The sequence below is a fragment of the Tachysurus vachellii genome, chromosome 17 (genome assembly GCF_030014155.1).
Source record: "Tachysurus vachellii isolate PV-2020 chromosome 17, HZAU_Pvac_v1, whole genome shotgun sequence".
Lineage (NCBI taxonomy): Eukaryota > Metazoa > Chordata > Actinopteri > Siluriformes > Bagridae > Tachysurus > Tachysurus vachellii.
Genome location: NC_083476.1, coordinates 13,952,050 through 13,977,166, shown reverse-complemented (window position 1 = coordinate 13,977,166; position 25,117 = coordinate 13,952,050). Strand labels below are relative to the sequence as shown.

Below are 25,117 nucleotides of genomic sequence, written 5' to 3'. Positions count from 1 at the left end.
TAATCTGAGAATATCATATTAGGTTGAACTGACATAAAAATATTTAATATCTGCATATAAACTTCTTTTGTTCTTTTTAATGCACGTAAAGAAACATTTTCTGCTTCTGCTTAGTTCTTTCTGCACATTTAGTAAATCAGTATTAGATTGTTCCACACAGTCATCAAATGAAAGTAAATAAAGCAGTTAATATTCACGAAGTAATAAAAAATGAAAGAGGTCGTGTAACTGATTAAGTAATTTGAAAGATTACGTTACTCATTAAATTTTAGTCATGTCATTTGTAGTCAATACCATGCGGCAATTCTGAACAAGAACAATAACAAGAGCAATGAGGATAAAAGCATTCAAAATAATGATTCATTCACACAAATTCATTTAACAAGCACGTGTTTGTTATATTCTCTTTTATTGACAGATTAAAATGTTAGTCCTACTTCCTACCCTTTCCTACACTAGTAACTATAGTAAATCATGGGGCAGGGTGTGCAAGTACAAAACAAAACAAATGTCTAATATCTTGATTCAGGATACCCAATGCCTCCAAACGTGACCATCAGTAAGATCACATACAGCAGCCAGCAGAGGACAGATGTCATGTTGGAGTGGTTGGTCCAGAGTAATGGAGACCTCACAGGGTTCTTTATTGAGCGTCAGAGTCTCCGTGTAGGCAAGAGTGATGGTGTTCCTGTCTGGCAGAAAGTGGTAGTAGATCTGGTTCCAAGCACACGGAGCTATAAGATCACCAATCTGGATCCTAGCGGGAAATATGCATTCCGTGTGACTGCTGTCAATCACAGAACCACTGGACATCCATCAGAGGTCAAGAGCCCAGGTGAGACCAGTATTCTAATGTTCTAATGTATTTCATCTTGAATCTGTATACAGAATAAAATCTAAAATAATATTCAACACCCTGCATAAGTATCCAACCATGACCTTTTCCACATTTTGTTCAAGATTCTAAATTAACAAAAAGCATCCAAGAAATTCTCCACCGGCTGTTCAGACTTTCTATTAGACCCAAACTCAGAATGATGCTTTTCTAGGAACTTTTCTTCAGACTGGTTTTAATAGCTTTTTGGTCTTCATAATGCTATACGGTTAGGTATGCTCTGTAACAAACTCTGGGGCCTTCCAGAAACATGTGTATTCACTGGTTATTGAGATCATGTGACACATTTACTGAAAGCTAAAACTACAGTGAATATTTCAAAGGAGTTCATGTACATGAGTAGCAAGGTATTTAGTCAAAATTGTAGGGAACACACCTGCACTGTAAGTTTCAAATAAATATTTTAAAGATTTTACTGTATGCACTTTACCTATTTTTTTTTTTTTTTTATTGGTTAAACATTTTCCCAGGCCTTTGGAAGATTTTCTTCAAGTCAGATTCCAGCTTTTTTTTTTTTTGAGTCTTGGCTCGCAGTTGCTTTGCTGTGGTGTGGACAGACTGCTACACTAAATTCCATAAGAACATTACTTAAGCTGAATGTAAGAGTAATAGTAATACATCTGCCAAGAGTAATTCACAACAGAATGTAATTTATGAAAACAATTGAATTGCATTATAATGACCAAGTCAAAGCTTATACTTAAAGCCATTAAACTGAAACTACATTGGAGAACTATAATTGCCAATTTTCAGCAAATGTCCATGTTGTCTTCCAGCAAACCCACGCTTCAAAGCTTATTCTGCTGTTATTGGAGCAGCGATTGGGGGGATGCTTCTGGCAACATTATCTACAGTTCTTCTCTTCATTTTTGTGCTGCGGAATCGTAACAACAGTCCTCGTGAGTGCCCCACTGTGATACTGCAGCCATGTTCAATTCTTAAATCTGATTGGTCAGAAGGTGTTGATTAATTTCTGTAACCGCAGCTCTGACACTAAATCTGGTTGCAAGGTACCGTATAACTGTTCTTTAAGCAGATGCTTATTTAACATTAGCAGCTTGTGGACAGAGATTTAATTGGGGCAGGACAGCATTAATAATGTTACCAGGCTATCACTGATTTGTTACTACTACAGGATAATTTTGAGCCATTTTTTTCCATGACTATATAATAGACAGTTGATAGTTGTTAACAATCAATCATCCAGCATCGAGTCTTCCGGGTCATTCTGAGCAGTTTTAGACATACCTATTTTGGACTGTGTTTGATACAGTGTGTGCGAGGTACAAAATTTCCAGCTTAAAATCCAGTAGAAACTGGCCAAACAAATTCAGCCATTGGAAAATGGAGACACATTTTTCTTCTTTTTTCTCAGCCTCTGTGTGGGAAACAGATCATCATGCTGTACACAAATTTCTGATGTATGGACATTATCCACTACATTTACCTCTCCTAATCTTCTTAACATATGATATTTTATAACAGAAATGGTTCTGTATGCCATAGACACATTTTCACATTTCCTTTGTTTGTGTAATGCATTCAACCAATCTCATTCTGATTACTTAACAAGATCTTGGAGGCTGCAGAGTATTTTTAGCCAAAAACCATGAGATTGGCAACCTCTCATTACTGCTGCAGCTTGATTCCTGCCCCATGGGCCTCTATTAGTATTGTTACAATTCTCATACTTGAACATTTGTGAAATACTAAACCTAACTCTAATTTGGTGAAATAATAACCTAATAATAGTGCTGTGTGGCACAGTGATTCACAGTTGCACAACATCTTGAAAGGCAACCTAATCAACAGAACAACCTCTATACACGAGCCACTCCAGTTTAAGTGCTTTGTAACAGTCAGCAAATTTCCCATCCTTGAAAAATATACAGAGAAACTTGCACATTCAGGTTTCTCAGTAATATTACAAGGTTGTTTTTTTTTTTTTGGGTTTATTGACTTCAAGAAAAAAAGAGATACTGGTGCAGAAAGAATTGTTTATAGCTGTTACTGTTTATAAGTTACTGTATCTATACACAGATAAAAACTGATGCGTCTTTGATAAATACAAAAACTCATTGGAACTTGATTGTGGTGCAAGAGGAATAAAACACTTCAGCATGTGAAGTTATGGGAAACTATTTATCTTGTGTTTTATTCCTTTCATATAATATATCATCCAACATTAATATGGTCTCTGTGTTTGTACAGGTCTTCACAACATGATATTTGGCAGGTAAGTAATGACCTCCACATGGTTTTTCAAATTGATATGCTATTATGCAACCAGTCTAGACAAAAGCAGTGTGTCTGTGACATCAAAAAGAATAAGGACTGTACATTTATTAATTTAGAATACTTCAATAGATTGGTTTTGGTTTTGAAGGTATAACAGCCAGTCCAGAGAAAATATCAACCTCCCAGAGGATGAGGTTGTCAGAGGATCAGAAGAGGAAGGAGGCAGAGGACAGACAAAGCCAGGTACGTTTATCATAATTTCTTTACTCTTTAGAATTCCTAATTTAATAATTCTCACCTTTTTCAGGAACATCACTGGCCCAGCCAAGATCGGCCTCAATGTACAGCACATCTTCCCCTGACAACAACCAGGCAAAATAACAAATTTGAGATTTATTAAAAACAAACCAAATCTTCAGTCTTTCAACTGACAATGAAACCCCAAAAATGCAAAACCCTATTAAATTTTCTGTTTAAAGGGCTTTATGACATTTGTTATACAATCCTTGCTAAAAGTTGAAATTGTTTTAAATGTATTTTATACTACAACTTTAAGGGTTTGTTGGAGCTTTAATAAAGCACTAGTGAATTATAATGTGCTTTACTAATTAGAATGCTTCTCAGGTTTTCTTCCTAATAACCCCAGGGAGTTTCTCCTTACCATCATTGCCTCTAGCTTGCTAATTAAGAATTAAAATTAAAATTTGAAACTTTATAATTTGCTTCTGAAATATTGCAAAATGAAATTGCTTTTTTTATATAATTGAAAAGCTACTTTGAAACAATGTCCACTGTTAAAAGTACTATACAAATAAAATTCAACTGAATGGAATTGAATGTTATATGACTACATATACCTCACAGAAAAATCTGATTAGTCAGAAAGTGCTAATTTTCTGTAGCAAGAGCTACAATTTATAGTTTTTTGGCAGAATGACAAGCTGCACTTTTATATTATTAACTTCTAGAGAGTGAAAGAAGAGTCTGCTGAGTTGAATAACTGTGTTTAACCGCTTTAACATATGACAACAGGAACTAACTTGTTGAACTAACTCTTTAATAAATAAAGACTTGGGAAAAGAGGAATAAAACACTCTGGGGCATGCTGTCATTGGAAAGGAATCAACTTCAGGGTAATAATGATAGGGTGGTAAAAACTTTGTACTGTAGCACAGCAACCCTTTATTTCTTTTTACTATAACTAACTAACTATAATTTAGATAGATAGATAGATAGATAGATAGATAGATAGATAGATAGATTATTGAGAGAGTGAGAGAGAGAGTGAGAGAGAGAGAGAGAGAGAGAGAGAGAGAGAGAGAGAGAGAGAGAGAGAGAGAGAGAGAGATTTACTAAATTTTAGTATGAGCAAAGGTAGCATGATGTAGTTTTTTCTGGTTAAATCTACCATCTAATCTTAAAAAGAAAAACACAAGACAGAAAGCACATTTGTGCCCGTGTATGCACATGTGTGTGGGTTGTGCCTTCTTTAATCAAGTGATTACAACACATATTTCATTAGAGGGAATAATAGTCAATCTATCTATCTATCCATCCATCCATCCATCCATCCATCCATCCATTTTCTGTAGTGCTTAATGCTACAGAGGGTCAGAGTGAACCTATCACAGGGATCCTATGCAGCCTACAGTACCATGCATGTTTTTTGGACTGGGGGAGGAAACTGGTGCACCCAGAGCATAAGGAGAAACTACACACACAGGGTGGAACTGGAAATCACATGGATATGTGAGATAAAGGTGCTAACCATTTAGCCACCATGTCTCTATTATTATAACCTAAAGAACAAAAACAGGGGAATAAATGAGGTTCTCATAAGGACAGATTCTTACACTACAGCACGGCTTTGACACACAAAAGCCTCATATAACATATAAAAAAATCTCAACAAAATCTTAACAACTGATAAATGTCAAATTTCGCCTAAAATTCCTGCTTGTGAGATCAAACAACCTTAAAATTATTCAAGCTATTTATAGACAAGACTCCCACGACATTCTGTTCTCGTTTCCAAGCTTGAAATCATTGTTCTATTGGCAGACATTTTACATCTTTCTTGAAATAAATGTTTGCAACAAGTAAGAGACTCTAATATATATATATTACATCCTGCCTACATTTTACAGGTAAATATATGTTGAATATAGTCTTTTCTGATTTCAAGCTTAAAATATTTTTATTCTATTCTAGATAATTTTCCATCTTTCTACAGTATAAAGAAATTACTAAAATTAGGTAAATTATATGACAGTAGAATTAGGTAAATTATCTTAAAATCTTTAAACAAAAATTAGAAATAGGTTATAATTAAATATTTCTAATTATTATTCCTATTTATAAATATAAAATATATATATATACAAATAAATAAAGCTAAAAATATATATGTATAAATAAAGCTAAAAATGTATCATTTGCCAAATACTGTAATTGGGCACATTGAACATGTCTGAAAACATATTTGCCAATAGAATAAATATTAAAGCATTCAAAAGTACAAAATGTCAAAAATTGGTTTAATAGTTTTATATATAAATATGCAGCATTTCTGGGGTGCAGCACAAACATGAGTCATTTTTTAAAGAAAAAAAAATATGTTTTCAATAAGTTAACTAACTAAATTATGATTCAATATGAGAAATAAAGTTTCATTGTAAAGAGCATAATATTATCAACATTACATTTTTTATACATTTATTGTGTACCTTTTCCCTAAACAAGGTACATGTGGTGAAAAGGAAAAGTACAATTTAGTCCAGTGCAGAGTTTGTGTCAGACCAGTGTGTGCCTGCTGCATATGAAGGAATGTTAGCATGACCATCCACGCCTCTGTCTTCAATAATGGATAAGGCATCCTCATGTCATCCTAAACCCTGGCTGTATTCCTCTAGCCAGAAATGAGGATCAGTAAATAATTTAAACTATATCAGCTCATGAAGTCTAGATTGGCTCATACTCAGCTTTACCCAGCACGTCTGGACTGACGGATACACTGTTTGGACTTTATTTTGGTTTCCAACTTGGATTTCCGGCACTGAAGATATAAGCATCATGTCACCATGATACAGGGACTGTCTCATTTCTCTCTACCTATTTTTATACTTCCTCTTCTGCAAGGTAAGAGGCCACAAAGGGGTCTGGCTTACTGAAAGTGTCGACCTAGCTTTCTTTTGTCCATAAATAATGACCCAAATAAGAGAATGTACAATATGTAAGTAGTATAGAAAATGTATAAGATACAATTGATAGACTGTCATTTAACACACATCAGTCATCTGATATTGCGTCATCAGTTGTTCCTAATAACAGTAATATGCAGTGCTAATTTAGACATCCTCTAGTAAATATTATGGGATGTACAGTATTTAATTCATTCAGACGACTTCATTTAATTCATTCAGACGACTTCATTTTATTCATTCAGACAACTTTGTGTACTGTAGAACAGAAGTGAAGCTCTTTACTCAAGGAGAAGTGTAATTATTCATCTCAGAAAAGTATCTGTAGAAGTGTGTAAGCTCTTTAATTTACTGTAAGTTTAAGAAAGATTCACAAAAGAAAAACACACTTGTTTTATACACTGATCTTAGTCACTGATGATAAATTATTGTCACTTTAACCAAGGAATCACGGAATGGGGAAAACCTTAGCTACTTATTGTATGTACTGTATAACCAACTTTATACATAATCTCTTAAATATTAGCTAGCATCAAAATAGCTCTGATGATTCATACTAGCTGAAAGCTAATATCTAGCTGTCAACAAACTACCTTGATAAATACGAAGTCTGCAAAGTAGCAGATACAATACAAATGAAAGATTCTTCTTGTTCTTTGAACTTGGTCTCATTAGATCTTAAGTTCAGATTTGTTAGAAATTTAGGCCAGATGCAGATATTTGTTGCTAAAATATCATATGCCAAATATTCAAAATACCATATCATCTTTTGAATAAAAATATATGGTTACAGTGAAATGTAATGATGTTTTAAAATGTAGTGAGTAGTAAATTAAATATTGTCTATTGTTAAAGTGTCATACAAAAACAGCACTCTGATGTACTGAGGAAGACATAGTCTTCCTCCAGTATGTGTAAATAATGAGGTTATATACTGTATGTACCCATGTTTTGGTAAACCGACATTCAGGTATTTTGATGTGGTATAGTTCTCCTCCTGTAAGTCATTTTGTTTTTTTCCTCAAAAATCCATGTTTGTCCTCAGGCTTGGAGATCACAGACCCTGGGCAAGTTTTGTACAAGGAGGACAGAATCAGTGGTGTGGTGGAAAATGAAGTAATCCTTAAATGTGGCTCCACCCTCCCTGATGTCTATATCTGGAGTTTCACCAAACCAGGCACCGAGACGATCCGGGCTGTGGTGTATAACTTTGGAAAGGGTCCAAAGCTACAACAACTGGCCCAGGACTTGGGTGACCTGAACATCATCAGTAGCAGTGCCTCCTTGTACATAGAAAAGCTTCCTTTAGCAGCAGAGGGTTTATACACCTGCCAGGCTCTGTACGACACCAATGCAGGAGCCAAGCTTTATTACTACTATACGTATCTGCGTGTTCTAGGTTAGTAATTCCTTGTTTAACCAACCACAGTGAAAGTAAGAAACAATAATATATTGGACATTTATTGTCATTTTTTGTTAACAGGAACCTTACAGAATATTAAAAAGATCTAGCAATCCTTGAGGGAATCAAATCATCAAATAAATTGCAATTAAATTCTCCAGTTGACCAACCGCTCCATTTTTTAAACTACATAAGATGAAATCAGTTAAATTGGGAGATTATCTGATTATTTATTTTACAACTTAAACAAAATAAAATCATTTGCTACCCAAATAGTATTGTGTTATTGGTTACAGCAATTGTCTGTGGCTATTCAAACAGGTAGGTAAATTTATCTGGCCCATTTTAGCTGATGGCCCTTTAGCAGACTTTACTCTCTGACTTGATAATGGAGGAATAAAGCAAAGCTGAAATGGCAACTTGAAAGGTATCTGCAGTACTATGTCATTATTATACGTATACTGTTATAGGTATAAACACTTAAAACATTACAAATGACACCATTTAAATGTCACATTAAATAATCCAACTTCAAAACCTTTCATTGTTATTTTCTTCATGACTTCACCCACAGTGCCTGTCTCCAAACCATATATTCTGCAAAGTGACTCCTCAGCAGTTGAGGGTTTTTCATTTTGGATGCACTGCACTCTGGAGAATGGCACAGAACCCATACACTATGTCTGGGAACAGGAAAACCGCAGTGGGCAGGTCAGCATACAGGCTGAAAGCAACAGCAGTCTGCTTAACATGACTTTGGTCACCCGCAACCACACAGGGTGGTTCAGGTGCATGGCCAGGAATGAGGTCAATGAGCAGCGCAGTGACTGGATCTGGTTAGACGTCTTATGTGAGTTAAAATTATCACTAAACAGTCAGATGTCCTAAAGATACAAACTTAATTTCTTTGTTTTTATCATCTGATACAAAAAGTAATATTTATAGGACATATTAGATTTAACTAATTTGGGGTAAAGAATGACACACTGATCTGCTGCCTTTTAAAGAAATACTCAGAAATATTCTATTTTTATGTATTTAGATGGACCTGATCTTCCACTGATCAATAGCACAACATATACAGTAACGTCTGAAGGATATTCAGTTCTGGAAAAAAGAAACATCTCTCTCATGTGTCAAGCCTCCTCTAACCCTCCTAGCCAGTACACCTGGTTCTACAACAACTCAGAGATCTACTCTGGACCAGAGCTCACCATTACCAACATCCTACGTGCAGACACAGGCTACTATGCCTGCTTGGCCCAGAACACTGACCTTAACACACGGTCTAAAAAAACCATTACTCTCTCCGTCTACTGTGAGTTCTACTGCGGCAGGACATAAATTCTATAATTATTTATCCATGTATATGAAGAAGACATTCTCTTTCTAGTGAAGTGTTTGTGGTTTTATTATTACATGTTCTATCCAGTAACATGGAGTGGCTTCCAATCAGACATGTGTCTAAACAAACAATCACAAAGGTACACTCTTAGAAAAAGAATTAAACTGAAAATTCTAAAGCATTCTTTAGTCTGTCCCTCTGGGGAAATCAGATAGTGCTCCAAGCAGAGCCTTCTTAAGAAACTAAGAACACTTAAATATCTGAAGAACTCTTCTGAAACTATTTTGTTAAAGGACTATGAAGTCTAGAAAGTCTTCAATTGTGCCACAAGAATTTGAAAGAAAGTAAAGCCAGATTTATACAGCATTTGGCAGAAACCCTTACCCAGAGTGGCTTATATTTTTATCTCATCTTTATACACCTTAGCAATTGAGGGTTAAAGGCCTAGCTCAGGGGCCCAGCAGTGGCAGCTTGGTGGACCTGGGATTCGACTCCCAACCCTCTTGATTGGAAGACCAACATCTTAACCACTATGCTACAACATCCCACATTTAATGTGCTAGTTTATGTATGGGTGGAATGTGATGTCATAAATTCTATAATTATTCATAATTATTTATAAAGTAAAATGTTCTACATTAAAAAATATGTTTTATTTCACTGTGTTTTACAGTATGGTCTATATTTTTATAACTAAACCCTAGACCCACCAGATGGTGTGCCAGCTTGCTCCATCTTCCCAGTTAAGAACTACACAGAGCTGGCCTTCTTCTGCTCATGGAAGGGAGGTTATCCTCCATCTACTCTCAAATGGAGTCCATATGTAAATGGCGAGAATGGACAGGGTGTAATTAATGTCACTCAGATTAAACCAGGACTGGAGATTGCTAACAACTCTGTATTCACCTGCTATGGCTCACATGTTGCATTAAACATCACTCAGAACTGCAGTACCAGGACATGTGAGTATGTGGTACAGTAGCTTATGTTTCTTTCTTTTACGTATAAAAAAACAGTCTCAGCATCTGAACTGTGTTATCACTGGACCACAAATCTCAATAGAGCACAAAGGGGGTGGATAAATTTCCCTTGGCTGTCTTCAAATGAAGACTAAATACCGACCTCTTCAGCAAGCACTTGAAAAACCTTTATTTGCATTATTTTAAAAATAGCTTGACAAGACTTTTCATTAAATGCTAACTAAACTAATCTAAATGCCAAAACTAAATAGCATTTTGGCTCAATGGTATTCTTAGCTCCTGACCTACTGAATTAGCATGAGGAAGTGTCATTAAGATGACAAAGGACTGCTCTGGATAAGGGTGTCTGCTAAATGTATGTAAATGTAAAATGTAAAAGTAATTAAATCTAAAATAATTGTAACAAATTTTATTTAACTAGCTTGATCACTGTCAATGGGGATAAAGGTTGAAAGAGCTTCCATCATACTGGTCATTAGATTACCTGTTTGAATGAGAAACCTTAAAAACACACTACTAGCTTAATTATCTTCTTTGCAGACAGAGCATACAGCATACACATCATTAAAACACATGGATGACTGAAAACTTTACAAATGTGTCATGTTTCTTAGGGCAACCATATGGAGAAATCCAGTGTTCTGCGAATTCTAGCCACAGTAATGAGCATGTGATGCTGTCCTGTTCATGGGATGGTGGCTTTCCTCAGGCTTTGCTATGGTGGGCTTCCAGTTCTGGAGAGATGCAGGGTACATCAAAGGAAGAAAGCAACATCTTGGTCCTGAATTCAAGTGCTTCATTCAATGGCAAAATATTTGTGTGTAATGCCAAACATCCACTGATAAAAGAAAGCAAGCAGTGTGTGATCAAATTGGGTAAGACCTGCTCAGAACACATATTTAATTGACATTATGGTTTACACCTGAGCTCTTTTGAAATATGCCTCTTTCATTTAGAGACACCAGTGTTAAAGACTCAGCACAGTATGGTTTCAGTGTATGAGGGCAATGATGTCCAGCTCAACTGTATTTTGAGCAAGAACTACCCACCAATCACAGAGATCACCTGGTATAACAACTCAAAGCAGAATGTTGGTGAAACACCCAAAAAGTATGTCCTGCAGCAAGATGCTGCCTGGTTTAACCTTACAGTGAAGGAGACAGACAGCAATATGGACAGTGGACAGTACTGGTGTTCAGCTGCTAATGCTATTGGAAAAGCAGAGATTCCCATTTTGCTTCTGGTGATGAGTGAGTGGTTTGCAAAATTGCATTGGCTATTTAATCATGGGCCAATTTGCCATCCAATGACTTTGTTTTGATTGCTAGAGTCCTGCATGTCTATAGTGGTGTAAATCTTGAGTTGAGGTTTTCTGTAATTTGAGTGTGTTCCTGATCTGCTGTATCCATACCCATTTTCCTTTCAACTATCAAACAAATCAGTGACTGGATGCTGATCTCATTCTCATTCAGGATACCCGTTGCCTCCAAATGTTACAATCAGTAAGCTCATATACAGTGGGCGTTATAGAACAGACGTTGATATGGAATGGCAAATTCAGATGGACGCTAATCTCACTGGGTTCTTCATCGAATATCAAAGGATCCCTGACCCTGTAGAGAAGAGTGGATTTGCACCTCTCTGGCAAAAAGTGGCAGAAAATCTGGAGCCCAGCACCCGCAGTTACCAGATCACTAACCTGGATCCAACCAGCAAATATGCCTTTCGCGTAACAGCTATCAATCACAGAACTGTTGGAAATCCAGCAGTAGTCATGAGTCCTGGTGAGAACCCATATGGCACCTAAAATCTGATGAAAATGTATTTATTATCAGTTACTACATCAACACCATTTACTATTTTTCAGTTTCAGTTCCAGTTTCTAAGCCATACATCATACTGAGTGACTCATCACCTCTGGAAGGTACATCAGTGTGGATACGCTGTGTTCTCGAAAATGGTACAGATCCCATTTACTACCTCTGGGAACAAGAGAGCCGTAGCGGCCTGGTCACCACATTGGCAAAGAGCAACAGCAGTCTAATTAACATCACTTGGGTGACACGTAACCACTCTGGATGGCTCAGGTGTCTTGCCAGGAATGAGGTCAATGAGCAACGCAGTGACCAAATGTGGTTGGATGTTATATGTGAGTAAGAGCTTTTACAGACCCTGTAATATCCACATAACTACAGTATCTTGATGAACCAATTTACACGTTGTTTTAAATGTTGATCATAGTGTATACATTTTGATACTGGTCTATTTCACTTAGATGGCCCTGATGTGCCTCAGATACATGCTACTGGCTATTCAAACATGGGATACTCAGTCCTTGAGAAAGGGAATATCTCCCTTATGTGTCAAGCCTCCTCTAACCCTTCTAGTCAATACATTTGGTTCTACAACAATTCCCAGGTCTACGCTGGACCACAGCTTACTATCACCAAGATAGTCAGAATGCAGTCAGGGAACTACACCTGTCTGGCTGAGAACACTTACCTGAACACTCTCGCTGAGAAAACAATAACACTCACAGTTTATTGTGAGTGCTACTACACACCACTTATTTATTACAGACTATGCTTTCTGTTGTTGAACTGCTGCAATGGAATACATTATCCTTTATAGTTGCCCAGAAATTAAATATAACTCAGGGTACACGGTGTACACTATGATTTTCTGATACTAGTCTGTACATATTTTTGTGCAAAAATACCTATGATGTATGTTTCCAATATATTGTTTATTCAGATCCACCAGATGGCTTTCCATCATGTACCATGTTCCCAGCCAATAACTACTCTGACTTGGCTCTCTTCTGTTCCTGGGATGGAGGTTACCCCTCAGCTACCTTGAACTGGGGTCCATATGTGAATGTGAATGGAGACATCAAAGAGGTTACCACTAATATTACTCAAATTCAGCCAGGGTCTGATACGGCTAACAATTCGGTATTTACATGCTATGGTTCACATGTTGCATTAAACAGCACCCAAAGATGCAACACCAGGACATGTAAGTGTAGGGTCTATGAGGTAATATGAGCCGTGAGTTTATCCAAGTTCCACCTGTTTTTCATGCAAATATTGTGTGACGCTTAGGGTTGCCCTATGGAGAACCCAAATGTTCTGCAAATTCCAGTCTTAATAATGAGTACCTGATGCTTTCCTGCTCTTGGGATGGTGGTTTTCCTCGGGCTTTGCTGTGGTGGACCTCCAGTTCAGGGGAGATACAGGGAACATCTGAGTTAGACACCAACACCCTGATCCTGAATTCCAGTGCTAACTACAGCGGTAAAACATTTGTTTGTCATTCCAAACATCCACTGGTTAAAGAGGGCAAGCAATGCAGCTTAAAATTGGGTAAGATATGTTTCTCACTGTATGTACCTCACTGCTCAGAAACTGTTTATCCTTACATTATACCAGAGCACTGTTCTAAATATGATTGTCCAAATTTCGTAACGTATTCATTATTAATTTTCTATAACAGGAGCTCTGACAGTAGCTTTAGCTGCAAGCCAAATTCCAGGTTTATAAAAAAAATTGCTCATTCTAATACATTTTTATTTTTATTTAACTTTTATGGAAGGAAGCTCCAGTGTCAGCACTTAGCAACAGTCAGTTAGTTCAGTAATTTCATGAGAAAGTTTTCAGGACCATCTGTTTCCTTAGTAACAGAAAAAGCAATGTTTCTTTGTATGTATGTTAACTTAAAAGGCTCAGCATATCCAGATTTGTTGAGATATACGTATTCTATAAGCCTTAAATTAATAAAGAAACAGCATTTGACTGATTATATCTATTTGAATGTATGTACGATACAATATCATCAAATCCACTTTGAGATTTCTATCGTATTGTTTTTCACTTGGTTCATCATTCAACTAGAGTTATTTCATATGCTTCTCTCCTGCAGAGGCACCAGTCTTGATGACTCAGCACAGTGTGGTTTCGGTCTTTGAAGGCACTGATGCTCTACTCACTTGCATACTGAGTAAAAACTACCCTGTGGTGCCAGAGATCACCTGGTACAACAATATGAAGCAAAAAGTGGGGGTCAATGGCAGGAAATATATCATACAGCAAGCTCCTGTATGGTCCTTAACTGTGCGACAGACAGATGGTATGGTGGACATTGGACAGTACTGGTGTTCTGCTACCAATGCTGTTGGAGCAGCAGAGATCCCAGTCGTGCTGCTGGTGATAGGTAAGTGTATAATTACAGAGACATTTATTTAATGAGTTTGGCAAAGCTCACACAATATTCATTCATTCATTCATTCATTCATTCATTCATTCATTCATCAAATGCTTTACCTTCTAAGGCTTGCATTGAATTTTAAGCCCTATTTCGGAAACTCTGGACACGAGTCGGCATTCACACACACACACACACACACACACACACTTATGTACACCTAAAGGCAACTTATCTTATACATCAGATCTAAAGAAGTGATCCAGTTCAGCAATGAATTTTAGAGAGCCAATCATCAGTACACTAGAACTCTAATAACCTAGCTTAGTTTTAAGCCATTTTCAAGATTATATGATTTACAATAATGCATGATCAGTATATTTCCATGCATATTTTAATAATGTTGATATTCTAATTCTAATTCTAAAAACAGTAAAAATAGCCTGTCAATCTGGGGCCCATAGTTCAGTGTAAGAAAACGCAGTTGCCACAGCGAGGTTAAAAACCCAGTCCCAAATGCAGGTAGAATAAAAAGACAATTGAATAACAAAAAAACAAAAACACAGACAGGGGGAAAAAGTCCCGAAAATCTAGGAACATGACACAGCTAAACAAACAGGTAACATAAACGAACACAGACAAGAAAAGAAGACGACTCTGCGAAGCCACATGCAACCCAGAGGAAATAAATATAAATAAGAATTAGCCAATTAGAAACAGGCGAGCAAAGATGAACACACATGACAAAACACGCTGTCACCGGAATGCCCCAATAATGTTCCGAAAGAGTCCTGAAAGTTCAGTCCAAAACTTTGGTCTGCATGCTGTTGTGTCTCCTATCTGCCAATAATATGCTGCTAGATGCCAGCTGGCTACTCTAAACTGCCCCGAATGTGTAAATGTGTGAAGCAATGTGATTGACTGGTGTCTCATCAAGGGACTATGTCTGCTTTGAGCCATGTTTTCGGAATAGGCTCATGATCTAATATGATTCTAAGCAGAATAAAAAAGTGGTTTTTAAATATGAATGAATCTCAGAGTACATATAAAAGAATAAAAGGACCAAAAATATTGACACACTTTTTAATATTAAAGTTAGGGTAAACCTATGATATTTACTAAAAATCAAGAAAAGCATATTTAACTGAGCAAGTCTACATAACCATGAATTAATCAGGTTATATAAATACATTATTAATTAGGATTTTTGTGTCTTGCAGTGCCAGTTTCCAAACCCACCATCCTTCTAAGTGACTCCCCAATGGAAGGCATGTCAGTGTCAATGCGCTGCGTTGTGGAAAAGGGCACAGAACCTATTAACTTCACATGGGAGCAGGAGAGCCAGACTGGGCTGATCACAACACTGGCCAAGGAAAACAGCAGTGTGGTTAGTTTTAACCGGGTCTCACGTAACCACACTGGCTGGTTCAGGTGCCTGGCCAGGAATGAGGTCAATCAGCAGCGCAGTGACCGGATCTGGCTGAATGTCTTATGTGAGTCACACTATGTCATACTTTTAGCAAGCATGCTCTCCACAGTTCTGGACACATTTTATATCCATGTAAGTTTTCACATTGTAATATGATAAGATCAAGCATTGACATATAGTGGACAAATTCCCATTAAATGAATTTTGTCTAGATATTGGTATCAGGATTTTTAGGTATCAGGCCACATCACACTTAACCCGAAGAACTGAAACAAATTCTGATTTGTAGACTAATAAATTCCGTAAGATGTCCATTTATCTGCATTTATACAGTATAACACCTACATATATATATATATACATATATATATATGTATATATATATATATGTATATATATATATATATATATATACATATATATATACTTTACAGTGAATTCATTTGGGGACTTGCCTAAATATTCAACCCCTATATTTTTTCCTATATTTTGTAGTGTTACACTTGGATTATGTCACAAATAGCTTGCTTACAGTTTGCAAATTCAAAAAGGAAAGAAAAACAGTTACAAAAGAAAATGTATTGCAATTGTGGAAGAGAAAAAATTCAAGGCCATTTTAATTTCATTTTATTTGTCAACTTTTTTTCGAGCCAGGTCCCACTCATGTTTGAAACACTTCCTCTAGAACACATCCATAACACTTAGTATTATACGAACCTCTTCCTTGTTAGGAACATTATACAACAAACTGATTTGAGGTAACTACTTTTCTTTTACGGAGAAACTGTACATGTATATTTCAACCTGATCCTGGGCGTCCTGTGAACCCTGATGAGCCCCAACTACAGGCACATACATACTGTATATATGCTCTTCAATAACTGGACTACCACTTTCGAGTTTCATTCATTTTCTGTTCACTATTTTTTACATTTGTGCTACTGGGAAACAGACGGCAAGATATTAAACATATTGATAAAAAAATCTGCTCTTGAGATCTCCTTGTTCTGCAGCCTTGAATTATTCATTCATTCGGCTAATTTAATTACTACCTGTGCCTCATCTATCAAAACAAGACAAACTGTGGAAAATGTAACAGTTATGCAAAAATTAGATGGGCATCAAAATGCCTAGCTCTGAGATTTCTGAATACAGAAGAGGTTGAGGGATGAAAATGATTTAATACAGTATTTAGTAGTAGAGGATAAGGTTAGCTTTTCAGACATTTTGTTTTTCTCAAGCCATTTTCCGATCTTGAGCTTATACCTTGAATAAGGCTCTTATAATTTAACTTATTTTGGATAAATTCATGCACAGCAGGGAGAGAGGAATTGCTGTTGCTAAGGGTTGCTAGGGAAAGCTAACTGTTCTAGACTATGCATGACCTTGACACCCAGGCAGAAGGAAGAGTTTACTTGAATGGGGGGAAAAAAAATGAAAAAAAAGAAAGAAAAAAAAAGAAAAAAAAAACAACGTACATTTTCCATGTACATTTATTTATGAAGCTCTGTTTAAATGAGATAAAATTCTACCATCTATCATACTGTAAAAAAACAGCATAAGCAAGCTTATCTACATTTAAGTGATATAGGTATCTTGTGTTTAGTTGGTCCAGATTTACCTCAGATAGATGTCTCAGCCTACTCGGTAACAGATCATGGATACACAGCTCTGGAAAATGGAAACATCTCCCTTATGTGTCAAGCCTCGTCTAACCCTCCCAGCCAGTATGTCTGGTTCTACAACAACTCCCAGGTCTACATTGGATCAAAACTCACCATCCCCAAGATCCTCCGTATGCAAGCAGGCTTCTACGCCTGTCTGGCCCAGAATGCTAATCTCAACACCCGCTCCAAGAAAACTGTCACTATCACTGTCTACTGTGAGTCCTTACACTTTTTTAATGCATGTCTTTGCATCTACTTAATTTTTGTAATTTTTATGCTCACTGTTGAGCCACAATGTCTTTCTTGCCTTTTCTTCTGACAACAAAAATGATCACTACCGACATCAGTTTGAAAAAGGAGAGGGTGTATTTACTGGATTCTTACTGCATAATTTATCTAACAGAGGTTCATTCATGTACATAGTGATAACACATACAGTCATAATCGACCCTATATATCACTTTTACATACAGTTCATATCAAAAGTTCTTATGCTATAACAATTTCCCTTAAATTTAAACAGAAATACCTGACAATAAAGATCAATTCAGCTGTCTTTAACTAGATAGGGAGCGAATTATTTATTTTTATGCTGTATAATATATGAAAGAAGTGGATGGGTTTAGAAGAGTAGTGACTGTATGCATAGTGGGGTTTTTTTTTGTGTTTGTCTGTTTGTTCCTTTGACTTAAAGGGTTACAGCATTTACTTTTTCCACATTAGGTATTCAGAGGAAGCATGACTAATCACTTGAAACCCTTAGAAATCACAAATGCAGCTGCCTATTTACCTTGAAGTATGTGTCTATGATTTTTATTAGCATCAATGAAGCCTTGTGATAATATCCAATGCTCAATCTTTAGTATTTTGTCAAGCCATTATTAGTTATTATATATTAGCCTTCCCATCTTATATCATCACCAAAGTCACTGCATACGTATATTATATAACCATTTATTAGTTTTAATAGCTATCTATCTTTTTATGCTCTGTGAAATGAATGATTTCACCTGTCACACCTCTTTGGATTAGTATCTTTGTGATATCTTTGCCTAGAAGAAACATCTGATCTGACCTGCTTAGGCTTACATTAAGGAGCATCACCTTTCCTTCATTGTTTAGCTAAATTAGTGCTAATTGTCTAGGATCTTGTGTCACAAAGGTCATTTTCCCTACAGATCCACCAGATGGTGCTCCATCATGTTCCATATTCCCAATAAATAACTACACTGATCTGGCTCTGGTTTGTACCTGGGTGAGTGGATATCCACCACCAAATCTAACCTGGAGTCCATATGTGAACGGAGACAATCCACAGCGACTCGCTAACATCACTCGAATTTTGCCGGGGTCAGAGATCTCTAACAACTCTGTATTTACCTGCTATGGCACACATGTTGCTCTAAAGGATCCCCAGAGCTGCAGCAATAGGATATGTGAGTATGGTGCATCATATGTGTATGCAAGTTGTATGTGCTCTTTTAAAACATATTGTAATTCCCAGGGATGCCTTATGGGGAACCTCAGTGTTTTGCATATGCGACTCGTAATAACGAGTACCTGATGCTGTCCTGCTCTTGGGAGGGTGGTGTCCCTCGGGCTCTGCTGTGGTGGGTGTCCAGTTCAGGACAGATTCAGGGAACATCTGAGGAGAACTCCAACATCCTGTTCCTGCGTTCCAGTGCCAACTACAGCGGCAAAGCCTTCATATGTCACGCCAAACATCCACTAGTTAGAGACAGCAAGCAGTGTGTGTTAAAATTGGGTAAGTTTAAGGGTCAAAAATAAAAATACAGTGGTATTCTGGTCCTTACTTTTCATTGTAAAGTATTCACATAATTTAAAAGTCCTGGGTAAACTGGGCTTTTAATATGTTCTGGCATGATTGGAAACGGAGAACCAATGGCAAAACTGTGAATTTACTGTCATTTTCTCTTAGGAAAAATCACATAAATGTCAGATATCAGATTACTAATACTACAAACTGCAGCAGCAAAGCCTTCATATGTCATACCATCATCCATCATGCATCAGCAGCCAACAAGCACTTATGTATGCTGTGGTTGCTGTGTAATTCACTTTATCTAGAAGAAAACTTCTTAAAACATAACTGAATGCTTAGTGCTTAGTGAGCTGAATGGCAATATATAAAAAAAAAGGCCAGAAAATAGCAGTTTGGACTCATTTTCTATTCTGATGGCAGAGCACATTGTATCACATTCATCTTTACATTGATCTGTCTTGCAGAGGCACCAGTGTTGATGACTCAGCGCAGTATGGTTTCAGTATTTGAGGGTAATGATGTCCAGCTCACCTGCATCCTGAGCAAGAATTATCCTGCAGTCACAGAAATCACCTGGTACAATAACTTAAAGGTGGACGTTGGTGAGACGCCTAAGAAATACATCCTTCAGCAAGGAGCCACCTGGTTTAACTTGACTGTCAGGGAGACAGACAGCATGGTGGACAGTGGACAGTACTGGTGTTCTGCAACTAATGCAGTTGGAGGAGCAGAGATTCCTGTCTCGCTTTTGGTGAAAAGTAAATAAATCTTCAAGTCAATGAAGGCATACCACTAAGTATCCTATAAATCTTATTTTCCGTTTTAAAATCTGCCTGTCTGTATCAGTACCAAATGTCTCCAAATGTTACTATTTGTAAGATCAGGGTCTGCATTGCATCTACAGTCTTGAGCCCACTGTTTCCAGAAAATGAAACAGAAGCCTGACTTGTATAAACTACTTACTGAAGATGAATTATTAGTGGTAGATTTTGTAATCTTGCATGTATGTATGGATATCTCGGTTGTCTATACATGCTGAGATAATAGGGCTCCATTATGCATCCTAAAAGGTTCTAGATTGTTCTTTTCTTGTTAGCTTGTCAAAAAGGATTCCCTGTGGGAAGAACCCTGAACAATTCAAAGAACGCTTGAAGAAATTTTAAGATTGTATTATTCTAAGAGTGTATACAAGGCTGGTACCATACCTGACAATGATATTTTACCTACTGATATTTTCCAGGCTGACAAAAAAAATTAATCCAGTGGATTTCTGTTTCAGGATACCCAATGCCTCCAAACGTGACCATCAGTAAGATCACATACAGCAGCCAGCAGAGGACAGATGTCATGTTGGAGTGGTTGGTCCAGAGTAATGGAGACCTCACAGGGTTCTTTATTGAGCGTCAGAGTCTCCGTGTAGGCAAGAGTGATGTTGTTCCTGTCTGGCAGAAAGTGGTAGTAGATCTGATTCCAAGCACACGGAGCTATAAGATCACCAATCTGGATCCTAGCGGGAAATATGCATTCCGTGTGACTGCTGTCAATCACAGAACCACTGGACATCCATCAGAGGTCAAGAGCCCAGGTGAGATATGACTTGTGGATGTTTCATACTTACATGTTTTCCATACACCAACCATATAGCAGATGTCATTAGAACGTACTTCCACTGTGATCAACTTTCCCTTTATTCACTATTGAGTTTTGAGTGCATATGCCTGTTTTTTTTCCTTTCTCAGTCAGCCAACCAACCATTTCTTCATCCCAAAATGTCCCAGTGCTCAGTCCATTAAAGAATGGAAATTAAATATGGTTTAATGCTCAACACTTTATGACAAAACAAAAAACTCTGCAACATGTTTTCCAGCACAGCCACCCTTTAAAGCTTATCCTGCTGTTATTGGAGCAGCTATTGGAGGCATGCTTATGGCAACATTAACTACAGTCCTGCTCTTCATTTACGTGCTGAGGAATCGCAACAACCTTCCTCGTGAGAACCAATGTGCAGCACAGCTCTATACATTATATTAATTATTAATCATTAATAAAGAGTATATGAATACATTAATATATATATTATATTTCCACAGGTCTCCATAGCATTTTATTTGGCATGTAAGTATATCCAATACATTGAATTGTAATTGTAATTTCTTGAATCTACTAATAATAAATGCTTGGTGTGCAACACAATATCATCACCACCCAAAGTTGGAGAAGCCTAAAACAGAAGTTGTTGGTTTATTTTTGGTTTAAAAGAAAAAAGCTTAATTTAAATCACTATGACCTTGACCATGCTATGACTGTTCATTTTAAATAATATATTTATATTTAGCCACATCTATAACATTTAGAAATTTAAATATCGTCAATATACTAAACATTTTTTCTACATTTTTTCCTGTGTAGCATACACTGATAGAGATTGATTATGCTTTTATAATAGGCAGAACAGCCAGTCGAGAGAAAATATCAACTTTCCTGAAGATGAGGTGGTTAGCGGTGCAGAGGAAGAAAGACACAGAGAAGATACAAATTCCCCAAAGTCAGATTCAAATAATCATCTTAACTAGACAATGTGCTGAATTAATGTTTTCATATCACAACTGACATTGTGCATTCTTCTTCTTCCTCCTCTTCTTGTTATTATGATTAATATTATTATAATGTCTGATACAGATTAACAACACACCTGGTCTCAAATATTATAATCTGTATTCTTCCTTTATGTCATATCATTTCATTTTAATTTTAAAATTAATTTCCAGGACAACATATGACATCCCAAAACAGCCATGTGCTTCTTCTTCTTTGACCTCATCCAAGGGCCGAATTCATCACCACAACCATCACATTATGCATCCACAGAAAAAAACCAAAAAATTTGCTTTTTCTAAGACACCCTTGACACAAATATCCTCATTAATGTAGAAAAATATATTACTTAGGGGTAGCAGGACATTTAAAATGTCAGCAGTGCCATCTGTCGCACATTAAACAGAAATTTTGTTAAAAGTATGTAGATGCGATTTGCCATTTACAAACTTTCAATGAGAGTACTGCGTTAGTTGCTACAACTGCATTTGAATTTTTACAACTGCATTTGAAAGATTTATATCTTGACTAAAATCACCAGTTATTGTGATGAAAAAGATTTTTTTTATAATGATGTTCCCTTAGTTTTATTCAGAAAACACACACACACACACACACACACACACACACACACACATGTATGTGAGCCTTATCAAAAACCTGGATTTTTAAAAAAAAAAAAATTTCCTTTGCTAATAATAAAAATACTTTCCTCTGTAAGTGTGCTTTGTTTGTCACTTATTTCTTCTGATCTGACAGTAGGCAAAATGTTGTTTGTCATTATTATTATTATTATTATTATTATTATTATTATTATTATTATTATTATCCCCTCCACACTCAATAAAGAAGCTTTCCACTTTAAATGTCACTATTCTATTAGAATGCACTTTGCAGATGTCAGAATACATTGTAACTACAAAAAATTGTGTTAAAAAAATTTTTTTTGCATGAAATGATTAAACTTAGCTAAATGTAAGCACCATCTATTATGCACCGTTTATTTAACAAATTATCCATAAACTCTTTCAGGAAATGATTTCCTTCTCATATGTGTTATGGTAAGAACCTCTGTTTAAACGGGACACTCCCTGTAGAACAGCAATCTTCAGGGGAAAATGATTGTGCAAGGGTAATTTAAATAGTTAATGGCTCTTGGCTCCCTAAAGGGACCCTAACTGGAACCATCTCTGTTAAGAGAACACTCTGTAGCAGGGTTTTATATAGAACATTGACTAAGTTCCCCAGAGAGACAAGCCAGATAACCCTTAATGGTTCTAAATTTTCTTGTTTTTGAAGAATGTAGAATAAGATTAAATGTAGTCTAATTTCTTACAGAAAATTAGTGGAATCACACAAGTAAGATATTAGTTTCAATCTCAGCATTTATTTAGATCTTCATCAGAAACACTTGTACAAATACACATTCTTGAAGTCAACTGAAACTAATTAAACTGGTGATTTTTTTTTCTAATCTTCAACTGTCCAGTTTGGATGAGACTGTGATCATGATAGACTCACATTCTTCTTCTTGGCTGACAGGAGTGGAACCAGCTATGGTCACCTGCTTCTGTAGATCATCCACCTCAGTGTTCGATGTGTTGTAAGAGCTTTTCTGCTCACCACAGTTGGAAAGAGTGATTATTTGAGTTTCTGTATCGTGTCCAGTCTGGTCATACTCCACTGATTTATATCAACAGATCCTCCACTGATCTCTCACAACAGATCCTCCATTAAATACAGATTTTACAGTATTTTTGTTTTTCACAACATTCTGTATAGACACTAGAGACTGTTGTGTAAGAAAACCCCACGAGATCATTCATTCATTCATTCATTCATCTTCTACCGCTTATCCGAACTACCTCGGGTTACGGGGAGCCTGTGCCTATCTCAGGCGTCATCGGGCATCAAGGCAGGATACACCCTGGACGGAGTGCCAACCCATCGCAGGGCGCACACACACACACTCTCATTCACTCACACAATCACATACTACGGACAATTTTCTAGAGATGCCAATCAACCTACCATGCATGTCTTTGGACCGGGGGAGGAAACCGGAGTACACGGAGAAAACCCCCGTGGCACGGGGAGAACATGCAAACTCCACACACACAAGGCGGAGGCGGGAATCGCACCCCGACCCTGGAGGTGTGAGGCGAACGTGCTAACCACTAAGCCACCGTGCCCCCCTCCCACAAGATCATCTGTTTCTTAAATACACTCACTGGTACCATCAACCTTGTCATGATGAAAGTAACAGAGATTACATTATTCCCCATTCGGATTTGATGTAAACATAAACTGAAGCTCTTGTCCTGTATCAGCATGATTTAATGCACCGTGCTGTTGCCACATGATTTGCCGATTAGAAAAATATTTGAATGTGCAGTCATACAGTAAAGGTGTTCTTAATAATGTGGACAGCACCAAGCAAAAAAATTAGAATGATTAGAAGTGTAAACATGTGTTTAGTGGTTCTAATTTGCTGGTTTGTGCTGTGTTTTTGTTTTTCCTGTGAGTTATTTAGCAATTGTGTGCTACGTTGTGGTCACAGGGGGTCATTGTTTATGCCGTTACACTGGTGGTTAAAAGGAGAAAAAACAATTCATTAAGCTCTAACATAATGGATTAGAATCACTCCTAAATACAACATAGCATACATTAAAGGGGTGGAAATATTCTATAAAATCCCAAACTCTTTGTATTTAATTATCTTTATTCACTCTCAGGTCGTATCAGTGAATTATTCAAGATACATGTGTTTGGTTCAGTTAATGTTAGACTGTTACTATAAACTGGATCTTGTCTTACAGACAATGTTATTTTTAGTTATAACACAAATATATGTATGTTGTGTGCTAATTAGAGGGATACAGGTTGGCCTTTTCAACTAGATTGTTCCAGACTATTTTCCCCCAATAAAAAAAGTCACATATATTGTATAAGTGTAGAGAATTTTAACTTTTCTTGCAGAATTTCTATTTCTTAAACCAAATATCGTTTCTAAAGCTTGTATAGTCTTCAGGTTAATTGTGTGTATATGCGTTTGAGAAGGCACGGCTCAGTGTGTTTGTTCACATTACATGAATGCGTAACACGAGAACCTCATCAATGAATGTAGAGAGCTCTTAGTTTCCCTTCCCTGGCTGAACACAATATTGCTGTTGGGTGAAATATGACTCGGTATTAGACATTAGCACAGTAGTGACCTCAAACAGAGAGACGGATGAGCTCGCAGACTCAATCACCATCTGTGATTAAATTACTATCATCTCATGGCATGAGTGTGCAAAGATTACTCGCATTTAAACTAGGAGTTGAGAGAAGATGGACCGAGCAAAGACGTGTTTTTAATTATAACAACTAAATCAATT

General features: G+C 36.8%; 2 protein-coding genes across 2 annotated transcripts; both read left to right on the top strand.

Moving 5' to 3' along the window:
- Positions 1 to 535: 535 nt before the first annotated feature.
- On the top strand, positions 536 to 3,500 carry LOC132860396 (V-set and immunoglobulin domain-containing protein 10-like 2). Its single transcript, XM_060891585.1, has 4 exons — positions 536 to 835; positions 1,672 to 1,794; positions 3,107 to 3,131; positions 3,282 to 3,500. The coding sequence occupies exons 1-4, from the start codon at positions 538 to 540 to the stop codon at positions 3,493 to 3,495; spliced, it is 660 nt and encodes a 219-aa protein (XP_060747568.1). The 5' UTR covers positions 536 to 537; the 3' UTR covers positions 3,496 to 3,500.
- Positions 3,501 to 6,213: 2,713 nt separating this feature from the next.
- On the top strand, positions 6,214 to 21,715 carry LOC132860395 (hemicentin-1-like). Its single transcript, XM_060891584.1, has 22 exons — positions 6,214 to 6,271; positions 7,379 to 7,732; positions 8,310 to 8,585; positions 8,778 to 9,053; positions 9,785 to 10,042; positions 10,675 to 10,935; positions 11,017 to 11,310; positions 11,533 to 11,844; positions 11,928 to 12,209; positions 12,336 to 12,605; positions 12,815 to 13,078; positions 13,165 to 13,425; positions 13,982 to 14,272; positions 15,484 to 15,756; positions 17,299 to 17,574; positions 18,538 to 18,795; positions 18,864 to 19,124; positions 19,607 to 19,900; positions 20,422 to 20,727; positions 21,010 to 21,132; positions 21,233 to 21,257; positions 21,589 to 21,715. Exons 1-22 carry the CDS (start codon positions 6,214 to 6,216, stop codon positions 21,713 to 21,715), a joined length of 5,400 nt encoding a protein of 1,799 aa, XP_060747567.1.
- Positions 21,716 to 25,117: the final 3,402 nt, after the last annotated feature.